This window comes from Hippocampus zosterae, chromosome 6 (assembly GCF_025434085.1).
Source record: "Hippocampus zosterae strain Florida chromosome 6, ASM2543408v3, whole genome shotgun sequence".
NCBI classification, from domain to species: domain Eukaryota; kingdom Metazoa; phylum Chordata; class Actinopteri; order Syngnathiformes; family Syngnathidae; genus Hippocampus; species Hippocampus zosterae.
Genome location: NC_067456.1, coordinates 4,689,484 through 4,708,748, shown reverse-complemented (window position 1 = coordinate 4,708,748; position 19,265 = coordinate 4,689,484). Strand labels below are relative to the sequence as shown.

Below are 19,265 nucleotides of genomic sequence, written 5' to 3'. Positions count from 1 at the left end.
TCCAAACACAAAAACTTTGCGTGCACATACAAACAAAGAAAAGTTTCCTTGTCGGTAAAAAGAAGTGAAGGGGATTGACAAAAACAAAAAGGTGAGGGAGGGGAAAAAAAAAACAACAACAATATCTCAATCAAACAATCTTTGGCTGTCTGTGAAGAGCTGCCAGCCGGGAAAGAAAAGAACGGCGCTCGTGCGTCACACGGGTTCAAATCCGCCTCACAGGTGACAGGCCTGCCTGATGCTATACCCTTGGCTCCCTGCTCGCCTCACCTATAATAACATACACGGCAAAATAATGCCGACAACGAGCGCTAGTTAAAGTACAAAACAGACGAAAAAAAGGTAACGGAGGCGAGGAGAAAGTGGGGCATTAGCAAAACAAAAGCAAAATCGGCAATTGGGTGAAAGTAAATTGTGGCAAGCACGTAAGCAATTTGGTAGCGTTGAGAGGGGAAGCTTGAAGGGAACACAGACGACAAGAAAGGCGCTGGGTAAAGACCCAGCGGTGCTCAAAGCCTGCTCCACCCTCGCTCCTCTCCGCTCCCCTCCCAAATGTTGACAGTACAAGTGCAAAACAGGCTTTGAAGTGCGCTTGGCTGAAGGGACGCGCCGCCGCGCACCGCGTTGCCGCGCTTGGCGGTGTTACCCGCAAAGCGTCCCCGCAACCTGCCGCTCTGCCTCACCCGCTGTCTCCCAGATTGAACCTTTGACAGGGTTTTGATGATGCCGGTGTGGGTGGAAAAAGCAAAATGTGCGAGTGGGTGGCGGTGAGAGAAAGAGAACGCAGCAATAAAAAATAAAAACACACAAATGTATCAATTAAGTGGTGTTGGGAACCACCCGCGTTGAAATGAATTCTTTTCACCCCCCCCCCCCCCCCCCTCAGTCGTGAGATTTTGTTTTTCAAGGTCCTCTTCCCTTGTATTTATGACAACATCATGCATTAAATTCAAACCTGGCAACCCACAAATTGTTTTATTCATTCATTCATCTTCCATATCGCTTGATCCTCACTAGGGTCGCAGGGGGTGCTGGAGCCCATCCCAGCCGTCTCCGGGCAGTAGGCGGGGGACACCCTGAATCGGTTGCCAGCCAATCGCAGGGCACACAGAAACGAACAACCATTCACACTCACACTCACACTCACACCTAGGGACAATTTAGAGTGTTCAATCAGTCTGCCATACATATTTTTGGAATGTGGGAGGAAACCGGAGCACCCGGAGAAAACCCACGCAGGCCCGGGGAGAACATGCAAACTCCACACAGGGAGGCCGGAGCTGGAATCGAACCCGGTACCTCTGCACTGTGAAGCCGACGTGCTAACCACTGGACTACCGGGCCGCCCACAAATTGTTTTATTATTTTTTTAATTGTGGCCTTTGCAATAAAAAAAATTGCACTCTACGAGATTGCGATGTCGATTTGAACTCTATTATCTATCTAAGGTGAGCATCAGGGTTCGACATGGCTCCGAGCACACGCAACTGGAAAGATTGTCGCACTTCCACCTCATCAGAGAAATGACCTGTCAAGGTGACACAAGCTGGGGAGAAAACAAGTAAGAAAAGTTTTGAGCCCTCCCCCCCGCCCCCACTGTGGCAAACACTGAACGGAGACGAATTGGCCCCGAGTTTTAAGTTGTCAAATAAGGACAACGCAAAGGTGAACGACACCCCTAGTGGATGTGGGCAATAGCATCTGGCAACACATCATTCTTTAAGTATCCTGCCTTTGACCCGTTTATTCACGCAGAGGGTTTAATCCCGTCCATAATTGCTGTCTAAAAATATTAACCTAACTCCCTGCTGTTCATTAGGCGCTAAATTGGAACCCGCGCTTATTTTTGTACTGGGGCCTTTACACCAATCATAAATGGCCACTTGGCATGCTAATTGCATTGGCCCCACTTAGACACTCCCCAGCTCACATGGCTAATGGTGTCGTAAAACATAATATTGCGCTGACACTTCCCAAACGGCAGGTAGAGAAGACGTCGCCCCGCATAAACGTGCTCTGGTTTGGTCACGATTGAGAGGACATGAACTCTCTGATCATGTCCGTAAAGGCGGCATCCGCTCATCGCGTATCTAAATCAAGAGACCTTTCTCGGGCTCTATAATGGATGCACGGTGACATAAGCGGTCCCTTTAAACGCCGCCCACAGAGAAACTTTAGGAAAAGGTGGTAAAAACGTCAGCCCGTCTGTTGCGGCCTCGACACGCCACCGGAGAGCTCCACTTTTACGAGTATTTGACAGAGTTATTAGGTGGCTTGTGTCAGTCATTTGTGAAGCCTACAGAAAAGGCCGACGATTACATTTGGAGCTTGAAGAAACGGTACGATGTATATACTGGAGCCAAACAAATTACACTTGATCATTATTTTGAGACAATGACATGACAAAGAATACCACCTATGAGCTCGCGTCTGCAATCAAATAGAGCACTGGTGTCAAACTCAAGGCCCGGGGGGCAGATCTGGCCCGCCACATCATTTTACGCGGCCCGCAAAAACAAATCAAACATGTGAACTTCTACCATGATTGCTAAAATCTGGATCAAAGTTCTCATATGTAATAAATATGAGAGATATTGTAAGCATTTCTTGTTACCAAACCCCTCATTATAGTAACTTAAACTATCGTTAAATCAACCATTATTCTTGACTTATTTAATAACGGCGCTCCAGGGAAAACGGTCACGTCAATGTGGCCCGCGACAAAAATGACACCCTTGATATTGAGCATTGTTTCCACTCCAAAGAAAAAAAAAGTACCACAAATCCTGACCAACATGCACCCCTCTTTGAGAATCATTGAAATCGAGTAACAATAGACACATGGTCAAAAACAACCCACAGTGGATCTCTTCTGGATTTTCTCAAAGGCACGGCTTGTCATAATATCAAGCGGCTGTCCTATTTTGATGATCCTAAAAGACTAATTTTTAGCATGTTTCAATATCAAAATGTTTTCCAGAGGGATGACCGAACCTAATTCGACTCGATTTGATGATCCATTGCACTGCATCTCGACATAATCCAAAGAAAGAAAGTCAAACAATGTGACAGTGGCACTGAAATGATCACAGCTGAGACGACACGTGCACCACAACCAGACCAGAATGTCCCCAACCCCCAAGGCTCCCCCCCACCATCTAGCAGGCCCTCATTAGGGTCCTTGTAAAGGCCTTGTACCTGCTGGGCTTGTGCCCCTTTACATCCCTTCTCCCTTTAGGCTCCAGGTGTGTCAGGTGGTTGCACTTCGCCGGAGGGGACAGCTTGGGCTAATTTAATGTGACGGCTACCTGCCTGGCGCAAATAACTGCAACAGCTCCCCCCTTACAAAAAAAAAAATGTACACGCAGCACTGTAAAGTTGCACCAGGGTCGAATTGGGGAAAGCAGAGGGGGGGGTCTCGCGAAGGCGTGCAGAAGAGCGAGGAATATGACCTTGTAAAGATGAAAGACAGCGAGCGATCAAAGAGGAAGTTTGGCCGCGCTGATGTGCCAGGGGATTGGTCATATCAGGCCCGAGGTCGCAAAAATGTGCGTGGTGAACGGGGCGCAGCGGTGGCGCAGGCGGCTACGACGTATTCCGTTGGTGCCGGATAACATGAGCTGTTTTTAACAGGCCGCTGCTTAATTGCACTTTCAACTGCATTTTCTTATGGCCAGCGCACTGTCCCGAAAAAACACATTTGTAGTTTTTAGTGACAAGGAAATCTGATCTGGAATTTTATGGTGGAGGCAAAACCACAGGGAGATGTTGGTTCATACTTTAGAGGCCAAACATGCTTATAAACATGTGCTCAGTGTAAAACAAAAGAATGAAAAAAAATGCAAACGGGTATTCATTCATCTTCCTAACCGCTTGATCCTCACTAGGGTCGCGGGGGGTGCTGGAGCCTATCCCAGCCGTCTCCGGGCAGTAGGCGGGGGACACCCTAAATCGGTTGCCAGCCAATCGCAGGGCACACATATACGAACAACCATCCACGCTCACACTCACACCTAGGGACAATTTAGAGTGTTCAATCAGCCTGCCATGCATATTTTTGGAATGTGGGAGGAAACCGGAGCACCCGGAGAAAACCCACGCAGGCCCGGGGAGAACATGCAAACTCCACACAGGGAGGCCGGAGCTGGAATCGAACCCGGTATCTCTGCACTGTGAAGCCGACGTGCTAACCACTGGACTACCGGGCCGCCGCAAACGGGTATTCAAAAGAGAATTTTTAGAAAAATGACAAACAGCAATGCCGATGAATAACCGCTCGGGTGGATTATGAACTATGGGAGGTTTACCCACCACTTGGACATCGGAGGGCACTCTGGACAAAAAATCAAAGATCTCGTTGTTATCGATGGTGTAAGGGTCTCGCAGTTTCTTGGTGAATTTATTCACTCCTGGATCGGCATATGGAAAAAAGACGAGAGTGAGAAGGTCGGAAATACAAGTGGTCATTTGCACATTTTACACATGTAGGCCACAACGTTAGGTACCAATGTACCACTGAAGAGATGTATCAAGATCTCTTGGCAAAAACTCGATTGCGTTGCAAATGTCACAAAACAATAAGACATGGCCTTTATAAAATAAGAACAACAAAAATACACCAATGACATTGATTTAAAAAAATGGTTGCTTCAATTCAATGGACATTATGCCGTTCTCTCTGGCGTACATGCATGGGAAATATATGGACAGCGTAAGATACAATTAAAGAATATATTGCACACTGAGCCAGTCTCAGGGTGTCCCAAAAAATATGACCTAATTTCTCTCAAATTTTGTTGAATAAAAAATTTCATTTTTACAGAATGTATTGAAACAGTTTAATGCTTTACATATTTCATGTTTCATCTGAACTGGTTTTTGTCCTCCTCGCTCCCCGACAGTGGACCATCTTACCAGAGACTTATAACATCCGTGGCCAAACGACGGCTCACGTGTCCCCCCCCCCCCAAAAAAAATAAGTGGGGTCACGGAAGGTCACTCAAGGCACGGCCTTCATGTTAAATGCACATTAATGTCACAAGAAGGCTACTTGTGAGTATAGCTTACCCCAGGCTAGCACAATGTAGCGTAGCGGGATGACGTAAACAATAACGGTGGCCATTCCAAGAGCGACGATGGCCAGCCAGCTTAGGAAAGGCACAGTCCAATTAAAAGTGCTGGAAAGAGAGGAAAAGGGTCGTGAGAAAATATTGACAGGGGGCGCCGTCGGGGTGTTCAAGCGGTATATATATATTCAGGAGGATGGAGGAGCATCTGTTTTGTCATGCTGGCAGCGTTTCCGGCGACTAAGTTCTAATCAGGCTGGCAAGGCAAAGTGGGGCAACCTGGCAGTGCAGAAAAACACCGGGACGTGTGGAGCGGCAGCACAAAGCGCAGCGGGCCGGGCGCCGAGGAGCAGGCTTACGACTTACTTCTTTATCCTCTCGCCATAGGAGGCCACTTCATCCAGCGCATTCTGCACACTGATACACACGTCCTGAATGGCATAAAGCTTGTTCATGAAGCCTTTCCTCTCAGAGTCCTGCAAAAGCGCAGATAGGGTTGTGGGCAAGGGGAGGAAGACGCGGGCGGGGTGCGACGGGAAGAGATGTAAGGGAGCGGGGAGCAAAGAGAAATGCAAAGGAGAGAGGCTGGGCAAAGGCAATCTTCCGTGGGAACAATACACGTTAAATAGCGTCAAAGGCTTGCACCGGGGGTGGGGGTGGGGGGGGGGAGCCAAATCGCCGGATATCCTGTTCCAATTGACTGTGTTCATTCCAGGCGGTAATAGAGATATAAAGTCGGCAGAACAAATCAAAACGCTTTCCTCCGTACAAAAGCCCACACGGACAATTTGAATATGTTAATGGGGCGGCAGAATTCAACAGAAAGCCAAATGGAAACATCAATCTTTGAGGTCCTCTCTCGTTTTTTTTTTTTTTTTTCCTCGGTGCTGCCAAGATCAGGCTGCGCCCGATTGTTCAACTGCCTGGCAAGCTGCGATGATGTCACCAGGCGTGACATCATTATCATTGACGCCATCGAGAGGGGCGGGGTCGGGGACGGTCTGCTTTTGACAGCCAAAGAACTTCAGAATCTTACTGAAAGAAGTGAGTGAGTCATGTGACAGTTGATAAGTCACCTGGCCACAATCAGGTGACAGGGGGCGCTTGACACGTGTTAGCGGGTTTGGTATGCATGCGTCGGAATCTAACGAGGGGAAGAACAAGAGGTGGGCTAGAACAATCCGAAACACGAGGTATGATCACAAATGGGAGTCCACCTTGACTTGAAAAGAAAAAAAGCCCACTTTTTACCCCTCATAAAGGAAGACGGTTTCATTGGTCATCTTTCCGAACCGCATATATACACCGTATATATCCGTATATAACCGAACATATTTTCTTCATAAAAAAATGCTTGGCTACTGAGTGTCATTGACTGTTTCATTACATTCATTCATTCATTCATCTTCCGAGCCGCTTGATCCTCACTAGGGTCGCGGGGGGTGCTGGAGCCTATCCAAGCTGTCTCCGGGCAGTAGGCGGGGGACACCCTGAATCGGTTGCCAGCCAATCGCAGGGCACACATAGACGAACAACCATCCACGCTCACACTCACACCTAGGGACAATTTAGAGTGTTCAATCAGCCTGCCACGCATGTTTTTGGAATGTGGGAGGAAACCGGAGCACCCGGAGAAAACCCACGCAGGCCCGGGGAGAACATGCAAACTCCACACAGGGAGGCCAGAGCTGGAATCGAACCCGGTACCTCTGCACTGTGAAGCCGACGTGCTAATCACTGGACTACCGGGCCGCCCGTGTTTCATTACACTGGTAATCAAATTTTTTTTAATAGAGATATTCAAAAATGGGTTCATTTTTTTTTTCGGAGCGCATCAGGTTTCCATTTTTTGTTTTGACGTTTGACCTCCAAAAACTTGCGCAGTAATGATGATAATAATCCAAATAATGCAGAAAAAAAAATATTTCACCTTCCACCGGACCTTAATTGATAAACATTACTAAATTTAAATGACATTAGTGTTTGAGAACCTGTTGTGCTAGATTTTTTTTTTTAAAAAGGGCAGATTTTTGGAATCAGCGCAAATAAATTAATCAAAATAAAAAGTTTACTGGGATTGGAAAAATATGTTCTTTGAAAAATGATGATAAACATTCAATATACGTCTTTCATGAGGGAAACGGGGGAAGAAAATGTCCCCCAAAAATATTTTCTTTTTAATTGAAAAAAAGCAAACAAACAAGAAAATGTGAATCTGCACGTGACAAATGGTAAGGACGCAGCGGTCGACCATGCTGTTGTCATGACAAGTGACGGACTCCGAGAAAGGTCCTTCCGCTCTCCACCCCTGATCTGATAATGTTCAAAATGAACCGTGGGACAGTCGGCGAGTCCACACCGCTTCCGCCGCAAACCACCCAAGACAAACAGATATGACTGGCCACAAAGCAACGGGTTTATTTGCTTTTGCAAAGACTTTGACGAGTCTCCCATTATTTCTTCCTCCTCTGGTGAATCAGTTCCTCTGATTCCATCTGCTTTTCATTGTTGGCTCAAACAAATCTCAGAGCATTCGGTCGGTCGCGGTCCATCCCGGGCGGGCCGGGCCGGATCAGGAGGTTTTTACCTCGGAGGGACACGCGGGGAGAGGTGTGAGAGAGCGGGCGGGGTGGAAAGGATAGGTCAGAGGTCACCCAAGTATAAACCACTGCCACATGCCCCTCGGACTGCCGTCTGACTCCTATTTCCTGTCTTCAAACGAGACTCGCTGAGGCGGGAGGTAGTAATAACACAGAGAGCCATGGAGATCCTTGTTTTCCCAGCTTCCCCACTCACGGCGCACATATGGAGACAGGCAACCTGCTCCTATAATGGAACCCAATACACGCACGCACTCGTGCGCCCCACAGCTATTAGCTAAGCTTGATTTGCACACCTGGTCTTGCTGAGTAACTCGATAAACATGATTACGTACAGCCCGACGCAAAGACAATAATAGTCCCCCGGCTTTACTCGGTAAGTTTGCGTGCGGACTGCGATGCCCTTTTCTCACCGGAATTGATGCACGGCCCCGGTTGAGGCCCAAGTTCGTAGATATTGACATATAGTTAATGAGGCTACACTCAAAAACACAGTCGGAAGACAAAAAAAAAAAAAAAACAACAACCAAGGCCTGTCAGTCCATCTGTCTAATACCATTCCCGTGAGGACAACTGCCTGCTTTATTATTATTATTATTTATTTTTTCCCCGGAGACAAAAGCTCATAAAATCAACTCCGCCTGGCTCCGATTAGGCTAAAGGTGCGGTCCCCCCGCTCGACGGATGTGACAAATCCCAGCACCCGAGCTCAGAGCGCGCAGCTTGAATCATTCCGGCAGATCGCGTAATAAGCCCGCCTAACGAGTGAGGCATCGTGCATTTTAATGGACTGCGAGCGCAGGTTCATGTGCAATGTGTTTGTGGTGATATGTTATAGTAAGTACCAGTTGAGTCAGGGGAGCTACGGATTTGTGACTGCTGTCAAATAAAAGAACATTCAATCTCAGGTAATTTGTCCACTGAAAGTGAGATGTGCTCAAGTATGATATGTCTTCTTTAATGGCAGTTCCTGGGTAGCACCAGGCAGTATATAACGCTACAGTAGAGCACAAGTGTACATCATAAAAGCAACATTAAGCCATTTTTTGGGGACATTTAGAATTGATAGAAATGTCAATCCTTTTCATTCATTCATCTTCCGAGCCGCTTGATCCTCACTAGGGTGGCGGGGAGTGCTGGAGCCTATCCCAGCTGTCTTCGGGCAGTAGGCGGGGGACACCCTGAATCGGTTGCCAGCCAATCGCAGGGCACACAGAAACGAACAACCATTCGCACTCACACTCACACCTAGGGACAATTTAGAGTGTTCAATCAGCCTGCTATGCATGTTTTTTTTTTTTGGAATGTGGGAGGAAACCGGAGCACCCGGAGAAAACCCACGCAGGCCCGGGGAGAACATGCAAACTCCACACAGGGAGGCCGGAGCTGGAATCGAACCCGGTACCTCTGCACTGTGAAGCCGACGTGCTAACCACTGGACTACCGGGCCGCCAGAAATGTCATTCCTGAATTATGTTAATTGTCAACAGACCACTGCCTCTATTAGAGTACTACTATCTGGGGGGGGTCGAAATAAGTTCACGGGCAAACAGAAATACAGACTACGTCAAGACTCCGCTTCGGCTATTAATGCGAAACAGAACCAATACAGCAAAAAAAAACAAAATGCTCTCAGGTTAATTTTCACAGTGTTTTTTCCCTTTCGGGGACAGTGGTTACGACAGTGGACAGCTTCTCATGTTATCCGGTTACAGGTTGAACCAACTGTTCCTTGCAAGCATGTTTCAAGTGTCTTCAAGAGTCTCAACCAAATGTCAATCAATCTGTCAAAAACAGCATCCTTTCCTGTTCTGTAATTCGTTCATTTATGCATTCATCTCAGTTGAGTACGATACGGTAACACGTAGCATCTACAACTTCAAATCCTATAATACAAGCGGTGTACCGATAGCCTGAGCACAGTAGAAATTGTGATTGCTTGATTTGACACTCGTCCGCCTCACACTGCAGAGCCGCGGAGTTTGATTACGAATTCCGGCCTTCCTGTGTGGAGGTTGCATGTTCGGCCTGGCGTGGGTTTTCTCCGGGTATTCCGGTTTCCTCCCACATTCCAAAAAAAGGCATGGCAGGTTAATGGAACACTCGAAATTGTCACTAGGTGTGAGTGTAAGCGCAAAAGGTTCTTCACCTCTGTGTGCCCTGCGATTGGCTGGCAAGCAGTTCAGGGTGTACCCCAAGTATTGCCCGAAGACAGCTGGGATAGGCTGCAACACACCCGTGACCCTCGTGTGGATAAATGGATCAAAAAATGGATGGATGATTTGACACTGTCAAAAAGTTTGCATTCAACACTGAATATTTGTTGGTATGCAGTTGATACTGGAGAACGGCACTTCGGCGTCTCTCATATTTTGCTCCTTCCCATTTCTTGGATTAATATATAATATAACGTTTTGGACATTATGCGTGTATCAAAGGTTGCTGGAAAAGCACATTAGCAAAGTCCACTAAGACAAACTGACACGATCTCCTTTGGGCATCACAAACTCCTTGACATCACTTAACTCTCATCGGGCATGCGAGAGAAATATCCAGTGATGTTTTCGGTGCGAGATTTGTGTCCAAGGTTTGCATCATACGTTTGAAAGCGTGACAAGAATTCAAAGCCATTACGTCAACGGCGAGCCGCTGCGTTTCCAAGTGCGCGGAGCAGGTTCACCACGGGAGCGCTCTCATCAACGGGGACAAGGGGAGGCAAGCGCTTGTTAAAGTGATGCGGATGCACAAAGGCGGCGCGCCGAAACAGCAAAGTCAGGCGAACCACGTTGCACTCGGCGGCAACTTGTGGTAATCTCATTCAAACGCTTGATTAAATATTTACCAGCGGGAATACGCGTCGTGCGGCTCTCTTCCATCGTCACATTTTGTCCTTCCCTGACCTAAAGCCTCGAGCCAAACACGAGCGGACACCGAGGACAAAGTCAATTATACGACGGACTCAAATATCTGTCCTATATCTAAGGTTGGAAGCGCAGAGCCATTTTGAGGGCGGCTTCAAGCTAAAATCCCATTGTTGTCTCTTTTGCCTCGCGTCATTAATATGACAAAGCTATGAGATCTAATGTAATGGCATAAATCCCGTTGACGCCGCATGATCAGTCTGAACCAAACGTGACCGCCGTGCTAAAATTGCACCTGTTTCTCATTGTTGCTCTTTCCACTGCGTACTGTAAAAATCGAAATGTCAAATGAGACGTGACAGAATGCTAATGCGTGGCTCCCACAGGGCAACTCAAGGCATCCTTGTTGATTTTGCGGAGAAAGCGGATGATGATTTCTCGCGCAGGGGAAAAGAAATAAGACTTTTTTTTTGTTTTGTGGGGCTTTGTTGAGAAATACACCATTTCCAAATCGAGTTTATGAATAATACCGGTAATTTAGCATATATCTACACAGTATGGGGTTAACAACTTTTCAGTCATGATATTTTCATTATTTCGAGGAAGTTGTCACCGTGACATATTTCAGATCTTTTTATTTATTTTTTTTAAATAAAGGACTTTAGTCACGTTTTTTCAGCAGCGAGCCAAACGTTACATCTGTGACGATATCAAGGTCATTTACAATGTGTGACTTTTTCTACAGGAATTCCATAAATACGATATCTGAAGACAGTGGTACCTAGACTTATGAAATTAATTGGTTCTAAAGAAATTTTTTCACTAGAATATTTTGTAAGTAGCGACGTGTTTTCCATGTAAATGCCTTAATCGGTTCCAACCACCGCCCCCCACCAAAAACTCAGACATAAATGGTTTCTAAAGCATACAAATGTATCAAAATATATAACACGATGATTGCGCAATAAATGAGGGTTGTGAATAGTGTAAAAAACAAAGAATAAAGAATAAAAATGATGGTCATTCAACTTTTTTGGGGGTGGTTATGTCCTCACATATATACATAGACCCGAACCCAAAGTGCAACCCTCCCTGTCTAACCTCTGAGAGACCCCCCCCAGACCCCCTCTTGCTACTGCGATCTTCTTTGCCCGTCCTTCCCAGCATGCAGCCTGGCTGAGTGTGATGGATGGGACGCCATTACTCTTGTCCTCTGTTGGCCTGATTTTGCTGTTCTAGACCATCTTTCTTTGTCCATCCATAGCTGTGGAGCCATCTTAAGGTCTCTGCCAGGGCTTCATTGCAACATGTAGAATTATTCAAGCAAAAAATGTTTTTTTCTGGGGGATTTTTTTGTTACATGGTGTACCGTTGCTAAAAAACTAATAATGCCCCATGACACCTGTGCTTCAAACACGCGAGCACGTTTTCTTTTTCCATGTTTGTTTTCATTATTTTTACGCGTAACCACTCTGAACGTGCTGTGTGCAGTTTGACAGATAGAAAATACGTATCCATATTAGATCCGAAACGTGCTTGCTTCAAGCTGTTTAAAAATATTGGCAGATGTGATCATTATATTTTGTTAAATCGATGAAATGCTCTGTCCATTTTTTTTACCTCATTTTATCCTGACCCAATGTTAACTAATATTTTCCATTGCCTAATATTATCGAATTGACTTAATAAAAATTGGAAAACATTTGAAAATCCCCGTTTTTATACAGCTATAGCGTCTAAATTTGAATGTGCTGTCATAAAAGAAATGTTGAAATTATGAACAAAACAAAATGTATTGTTAGGTAGCAAAACCACAAGCGAGTTGTTGCTTTCATTACCTTCAGTTAAAAACAAATAAAATAAATAAAAAATTAACGCGCTTCCTCATTGTAAGTCTCGTGGCTGATTTTAGTTTTCTTCTAAATCAACAACAACAACAAAAACACTAACATTGGCTGTTTTTTTTTCGTAAGGGTAAAAAAAATGGACTTTAAAGTGCTGTGAAGTAAAGGGGATCACGTCTTACAAATAATAAATAAATAACTAAAATATGCATCCTCTGTGCTCATTACAGATTTATGGCTCTTGTTAAAAGAAAAGGTGGCGGCTGCCTGCTAACACGTCTGACTTTCAAATCCAGACGACACTCCTGTCAAGTGGTGTGCTCCACATTCTGCCCAATGAGAGACGACTGAGAATGAACGCGTGCCAACGTCAACCTGCTCTTCGGTGACGGCGCTCTGCACAAGTTACTTTGGGTGCGTGAGAGCACACAGGAACTCCTCACCTACAGTGCGGCGAAGGCTTTTCTGGCGCTTTGATGCATAGTTCATCAGTGGAAAAAAAAGTGCAGTTGGTTCAGTCGCTCTTGTATGTGATTGAGAACAATAACAGCTGTGGAGTAAAACATTGCAACGGAAGACATAACGAGCATTGGGATATATAGTTTTTTTTTTCTGCAATGTGGAATGTTTTTGTTTCTTGGGCCATTTTTTCAGAAAAATCGCTTGCGAGCATGCGGAAGTCACCCAAATGTCTCGGCACCTGTCTACATGTTCTTCGGTTACGAAGGGAGTTTAAGCTCCTGGAAGTTCAGCTTGTGGGTTCTTAATTAACTTTTGGCCACCTGTTCTCATTTGTCACACATTATGACACAGCATACATTTAACTTTAACCAGTAAGTTGGACTTTTAGCATGATTGTCGGTTCATAGCTGAATTTCTTGCTTTTCAATTTGCGGTAAAACTCATTTTGGAATCGTGCGCAACCAAAGTTGTAGAAATCCTGGCTTAGAACAACACGTATTCTCGATTACAGATTGCGAATAAAACTTGCATGGCACGCATTTCTTTCCTCCAGTCAGCCAATTTTTGGATTCACGCATCTGCTGCCGTCACTTAACGCTCCTCGAGGAAGTAAAACGTCGAGGGTATGACAAAAAGAGGTTTATGGGCAACATTAGCAGTTAGCGGTGCTAGCTTCAGCGACTCCGATTGCCGCCAGGCTTAAAATATTGGTGCGTAGAGTATTAAGCGGATAGCGTCTGTTGAGAAAAAGGCACTGGTTCGACTTTTCATTTGGTTCAGTTCACGAATTTGGTGTTTCAAAAGTTGTAACAACAAAACCAATTTTCATCCATAGTGCTACAATGGTAGCACCCCACAGTGGAGATCATGTCAGATTACGGTTGACTCGACTGGCGTGAATCTATAAGTGGTGCTTCGTGTCCTCTTTCAAAGGCAGAAATTACAGATGTTAGTTTGAGTTACTCCCCCGGTTACCCTTAAATACCTCACAGCACACACTCCCACTGGCAGAGTATAGTTAACACACTGTCACACTTCAATCAATCTACAGCTGTCGCCTTGCAGTTCTACAGGGAAGTAATATAAAAAGACAGGAGCAGACTGCCATGCGAGAGGCCCCATTAGTGCCCTCCATCAGCCTAAGGACAAGCGGAGATTGGAGCCCCCCCAAAGTTGGGACTGGGTTAAGTGCAGAACGTGCAAGAGGATGGGTGGTCTGGGCAACCATGAGGCTGAAAAGGAGACAGGTACATCGAACCCGACGAGACAGAAAGACGGGTGTTAAAGGAAGCGACCCAAGAAGACAGTCACAGACACCATCGGGAGTCAGTAGCAGACACTGGAGGAAGCACACGCATGCCCACTTACCACCATTGCTAGCATCCACTCAAAGTGCCAGGAAGCCAACATATCCTCAAGGATACGGTTTCTATCACGGCTGTCGTCCGCGGCCTCTGGTTTAGTTTCCTTGTGGATAGATTACAGTAAGATTTGTCTTGACTTTTCAAAGAAATGAGGGTGTCAAAGCTAGGGCTCTAGGGTTGGAAATAGAGTCTTGTAATACTTGTGACGCTGTGCCCGAAGCGATGGAATTATTGCTTCGTGCACAACAAAATAAGGAAGTGGATCCCCGAAATAGCAGACACAGAAAGATGTTTGTCAGACAAAAATGAGATTTAATATAAACACAAAATACCCGTCTAGGCGAAACAAACAGAAGACGCTGGTCAAAATAAGGACCAGGAATGAATAAGGAAGTAACAGAAAACGCTTGCGGAAAAACAGCAAGGAAAATGATTAGGCAACTCTAGAATTTAACACGAGCGGATAAGACTGCACGCAATAACAGTCAATTTTGCTTTATTCTTTTTTCTTTTTTTTTCAATCGATTTAAAGATAATAGTTTACTCGAGAAGGACTCGGCGAGAGTAATGGCACGGCGTGGAATACTCCGGCAGCAAGTCAACTGCCAGAGCGCCCAAATAAAGCCCGTGTAATTAGTCCCCAATGGATGACAGGTGTGCAGGTGACAAACAGGGCCTGCCCCCTGCTGGCAAACACGGGACGTGACAATACTGTAGAGTAAGACTATTTTCTCTTGCTTTACCATAGAAATGGTGAGAACAAGACAGGTCCACAATAATATTTTTCAGAGCTGGTTTATTTCCTTGAAACTACGGCTTAGCAAATATTTTACTTGGGTCATCCCACTAGAAAGTGCCTTTGTACCCTAATAAGACGACCTCTAGAAAATGTAGCAGAATCATAAAAAGAATACCATGATATGATCAGTCACTTCAAAATTTGACAAAACAAGTCATTTTGAACATGCGGACTCTATTTTCATAATCAAATTAAACATGTCCCATTTCATGTGAACCTGAAATTACCGTCCACCCTGTCAAACCCTGAAAACATCTCAATAACATGACAACAGCACTTTCTCTTCATTGGAGGAAAAAAAAAAAACGGTGGACAGTTGCATAATAAAGACGTGCACTTATGTTTTGTCATGTTTGGAGACAGATGATGTCTGGCTTGACAAGTCCACTCTGTCATTGTGAAATATGAATGGGTCTAAAAACATGACAAAAATTTGAAATACATTTTGCTAAACAGTACACATTCAACTTTCTCACTGAATCATGTTGCTGAGTGAAGGCCAACCGCGTGCTAATTAAATACGAGCATTAGTTTGGAAAAGAAAATGTCAACACTGTCATTGTCCACCCTGTCAAGAAGCTCGCATATTTTCTACTGGATGTACATTGTCTCCTTGCAGTTAATTAATACGTCTTTAAAAACCTGTGAGCGTGATCGATACGCATTTCTAATAACATATCTACTTTGGAAAATATTGTTCGGTGAAAAATGTCAACTTTTTGTGGGTAAAATGGGAAGCCTCGAAGGAACCTTAGAGTGACGCTTATTCACTTGTACTTCATTACATGAGGCATCTTAGTTTTCCAAGTCCACAAACTCAAATGGATTGTTAAGAGTATGAAAATGAGACAAAAAAAAAACCTGTGACTGCGTCTGGAGGGAATCGTGACTGTTTGAGAGATGATCCACCTCATGTATGTGTGCGGCAAAGCGGCAAAGCAAACAAACAAACAATGCCGTATGGTTTGCATAGAAAGACAATGCTCCTTCACACCTTTCACCCTCCTCCCCGCTTCCACTCCTTCTTCCTCCATTACCCAAACATGATTAAAATGCAGTTCCAACCGGCGTCTCTGTAGAACGTCAAAGGAAAAAAAAACTGTGATGGGATGGGAAAAACGAAGCGGAAAAGTCAATAGCATCTTTTACAGTGGAAGGCTTTTCATCCTTCAGAGGCGGCGAGAAGAAAATAATGCAGACTCCCATTATGCCGGCAGAGACCCCCTTGATACTCGAGGACAACCCTGCTGCATTGCAAGCTCAATGGCCTCCCAAGAAGATTTCAGTCACACGTTTCTTTTATTTTATATTTTACCATTCCCAGAAGGGTGATATTTTTTTTTTTTTTAAAGAAGAATCCAAGTGCTCTTTTTAGTGCAATTACATTGTGCCATGTTGCTATCTGAACGATTGCACAGTGCCGTGACTGAGGGAGGGGTGGTGGGTCCTGGGAAGGTGCTGCTTCAGACGAGAACCCGGCTTCACCCTAACACGCTTGGTTAACAGCATAAATCATACAATCTTCATTTAGCTTCAGATGGATCAATGAGTCAAAGCTGTTTTATAATCATAGGACAGACTTATGCCATGCTAATATGCTATTATACATAAATAGCAGCTATTTTCTTTTAACTGTACTATACCGCGCTGGAAAAACTACGGGGAGACTTTTCAATCTTAAAAAATAAATGTATTCTTTGTATGTGTTTGTGAAGGGCATCATTGTAAAATTAGGATGAGACGATTTGAGGTTGATATAAAAAGCGCAGATAAGGACATTTATTTTTAGCGTAATCATTAGTTTCGTGCGCTGAATAAAAGTTCAGAACTCAGTTTGTTATTTCACAATTTACGCACGTCTATTTCATTTCATTGATCTCCTCTGAGAAAAGCACCGGTGCATTTACCACGATGACGTGAGCGAATTATTGTTAGATAACCCCCGTTTCACTCACGCAAAGAGTGGATAGCTTAAAGCAAAAGTTGCTCTCTCCTGGATTGTTTAACATACGTCTGGGCAAAAAAAAGAAGAAAAAAAACGTGCACTTCTGAACATTCGTCTCATCTTCCTCTTTTCATGTGAAACCCAAATGTCTTCAGTCTACAACAAAAAACGTAATCGACCTTGACGTTCCAATATTTTTGGAGGAGACTGCATAGAATGTTTACTCCAAGTATTACATGTATGTGCATTTATAAAATAGTGCCAGGATGTTGTATTGGATGAAGACGTGGGGATTATAACGGTCAAGATTGATAAACATCGGTCCTGGACATGAGGTCTGCGAATGAGACATCCGGACGTATCGTTTGTGTGTGTGTGTGTGTGTGTGTGTGTGTGTGTGTCCGTGTGCGTGCGCGCGTACGTTCATGTAATACAGCGAGATAAACATGGAGAAAAAGACAGCGAGATCAGTGAGCAGTAAGCCCGTGAGCGGGACATGATTGCAGTGTGTATCTTATCTGTGTCAAGTCCTCCTGAGGCTAGGAGAGCCTAGCTGAGCACAGCACAGGCCCTTCAGTGACCAGTCAACCGTGTGAGGTAGTCTCCTCTCTCTCCCTCTCTCTCTCTAACCCCCACCACCCCCCACCCCAAAAAAAACCCCTCTCCTCATCTGGGAGACAACTGTTTCACGACACACATAGCTCTTGAGCACATGAACACAAATCGGCTAGCCCATGCTGAACCTGCAGGTGACAAGAGGCCTTTGGTAGGAATAAGTCTGCACTCTGCACACGGTTGTTTTGGTTTTACATTCTCGATGCTGAGGAGAAGAATTTGACTCCCCAAAGGAAGCAGTAACGGATAACGATTGCCCTTTGTGCCTTCCGCTACTGACAAACAAGGATAACATTGGGTGTCGTGTCATGGTGCCATTGTTTACATTATTCATGGTGACGGTGTTAGGAGATATGGATCTTTTTCCACACCATTGTGTATGATGTATTGTGCTCCTCTGTAAAATGAACAACTCCTTAGGGGGAATGTAAAGATATAGAATAGATTCAATGACAAACCTACCCCCCCACCAGAAAAAAGTGTATCAGATAGTATTAAATATATATTACAGGTACAAACCAACTCGAAGAGATCCAAGGCAAATTTGAATCAATGGAATAAAAACTACATACATCAGGGAGAAGCTTATACTGCATTCTGTTGGTTTAGTGGATATAAAAAGTCTACACACCCGGTTGAAATGACAGATTTTTGTGATATGAGTGACACCATATAATCTCAAGACTTCTTACGCCACTTAATGTAACCTCTAAATTGTGGATCCGAAATAATGTGGTTGCGCGTGTGGTTGTGCAGCCTCTTGGAAATGGGATGAGCTGTGTCCCTAGTTGCCTAATCACATTCAGATTGAGTTTAAATGAAATTCAGCATATACCTGCCACATATACAGAGTATCACTAATTAACCCCAAATAAACTTCAGCTGTTCAACTTCAGGGTCCTGTGCTAATGCAGTTCCAACTGAAAAAAACAACCCGAACGCATGATGCAGAATGTAAAGAATGTATCTCGGTCTCATATTTGCAAAAACACGCCATTTGAACAGGGGTGTGTAGACTTTTTATATCCGGTACTTACTGTACTTGGAAGTGAGTGTCCTCCATAAAATTATGAACTCTCATGAATATGAAGTGGATATTATCAGTTCTGGCTGTAATCTCTTCAGTCAAAACTGATTGGTGAATTGGTGAATGGTGATTCAAGGCCAAAAAAAAAGCCGACAAGGGGTCTTCAGCACAATGAAAAACAGGTGCTCCAGTTTTTGGCCATGTAATACCCCATTTAGCCTTTGGAGCAAAGGTTATCCAGCTAATAGCTGCCTTGTGGCGCACATGGCTGGCGCAAACATCTGGGATGAATGATGTGCATACTTGCAACGTGTGCTTCAAGTTCAATTAAAATGCGACTTTGGCACATTTATCGATCTTTTTTCACGCTCTTCCTTTCACTCACTCACCCTCATCTCTGGGCACATAAAACGGGGCCTTCGTTGATATGTTTTTCACAGCCCGTCAGTCTGAAGCTGTACCCAAAGCGCAATGGGGTTTGGGTACAGGGGTAAAAAAAAAATATATATATATTTTTTTAAAATAAAATTGTTAGGTCTTGAATTTGATCTGCACTTTAACAGTTGATAGAGCAGCAGCAGAGCGAGAGAGAGAGAGGGAGAGACTACTTGTCAGGATGAAGGCAAAAACATGCGGCAGGAGCAGGGCGGTGAGGCGGAGACGAAGAAAGAGGGAAACAACT

The 19,265-nt window shown here is 44.7% G+C and overlaps 1 protein-coding gene across 6 annotated transcripts in view; it reads right to left on the bottom strand.

Moving 5' to 3' along the window:
- The window catches only part of mctp1a (multiple C2 domains, transmembrane 1a), a 91,354-nt gene that overhangs the window by 5,809 nt on the left and 66,280 nt on the right, over positions 1 to 19,265 (bottom strand). For 4 of the 6 annotated variants that reach the window (XM_052067382.1, XM_052067381.1, XM_052067387.1 and 1 more), the window contains 4 exons: positions 14,202 to 14,300; positions 5,433 to 5,542; positions 5,068 to 5,177; positions 4,312 to 4,409 (listed from right to left, as the gene is read on the bottom strand). In XM_052067382.1, coding sequence (XP_051923342.1) covers positions 4,312 to 4,409; positions 5,068 to 5,177; positions 5,433 to 5,542; positions 14,202 to 14,300 — 417 coding nt within the window. The remainder of the gene's footprint in view (positions 1 to 4,311; positions 4,410 to 5,067; positions 5,178 to 5,432; positions 5,543 to 14,201; positions 14,301 to 19,265) is intronic. The other 2 variants (XM_052067385.1, XM_052067383.1) reach the window with 1 other exon arrangement.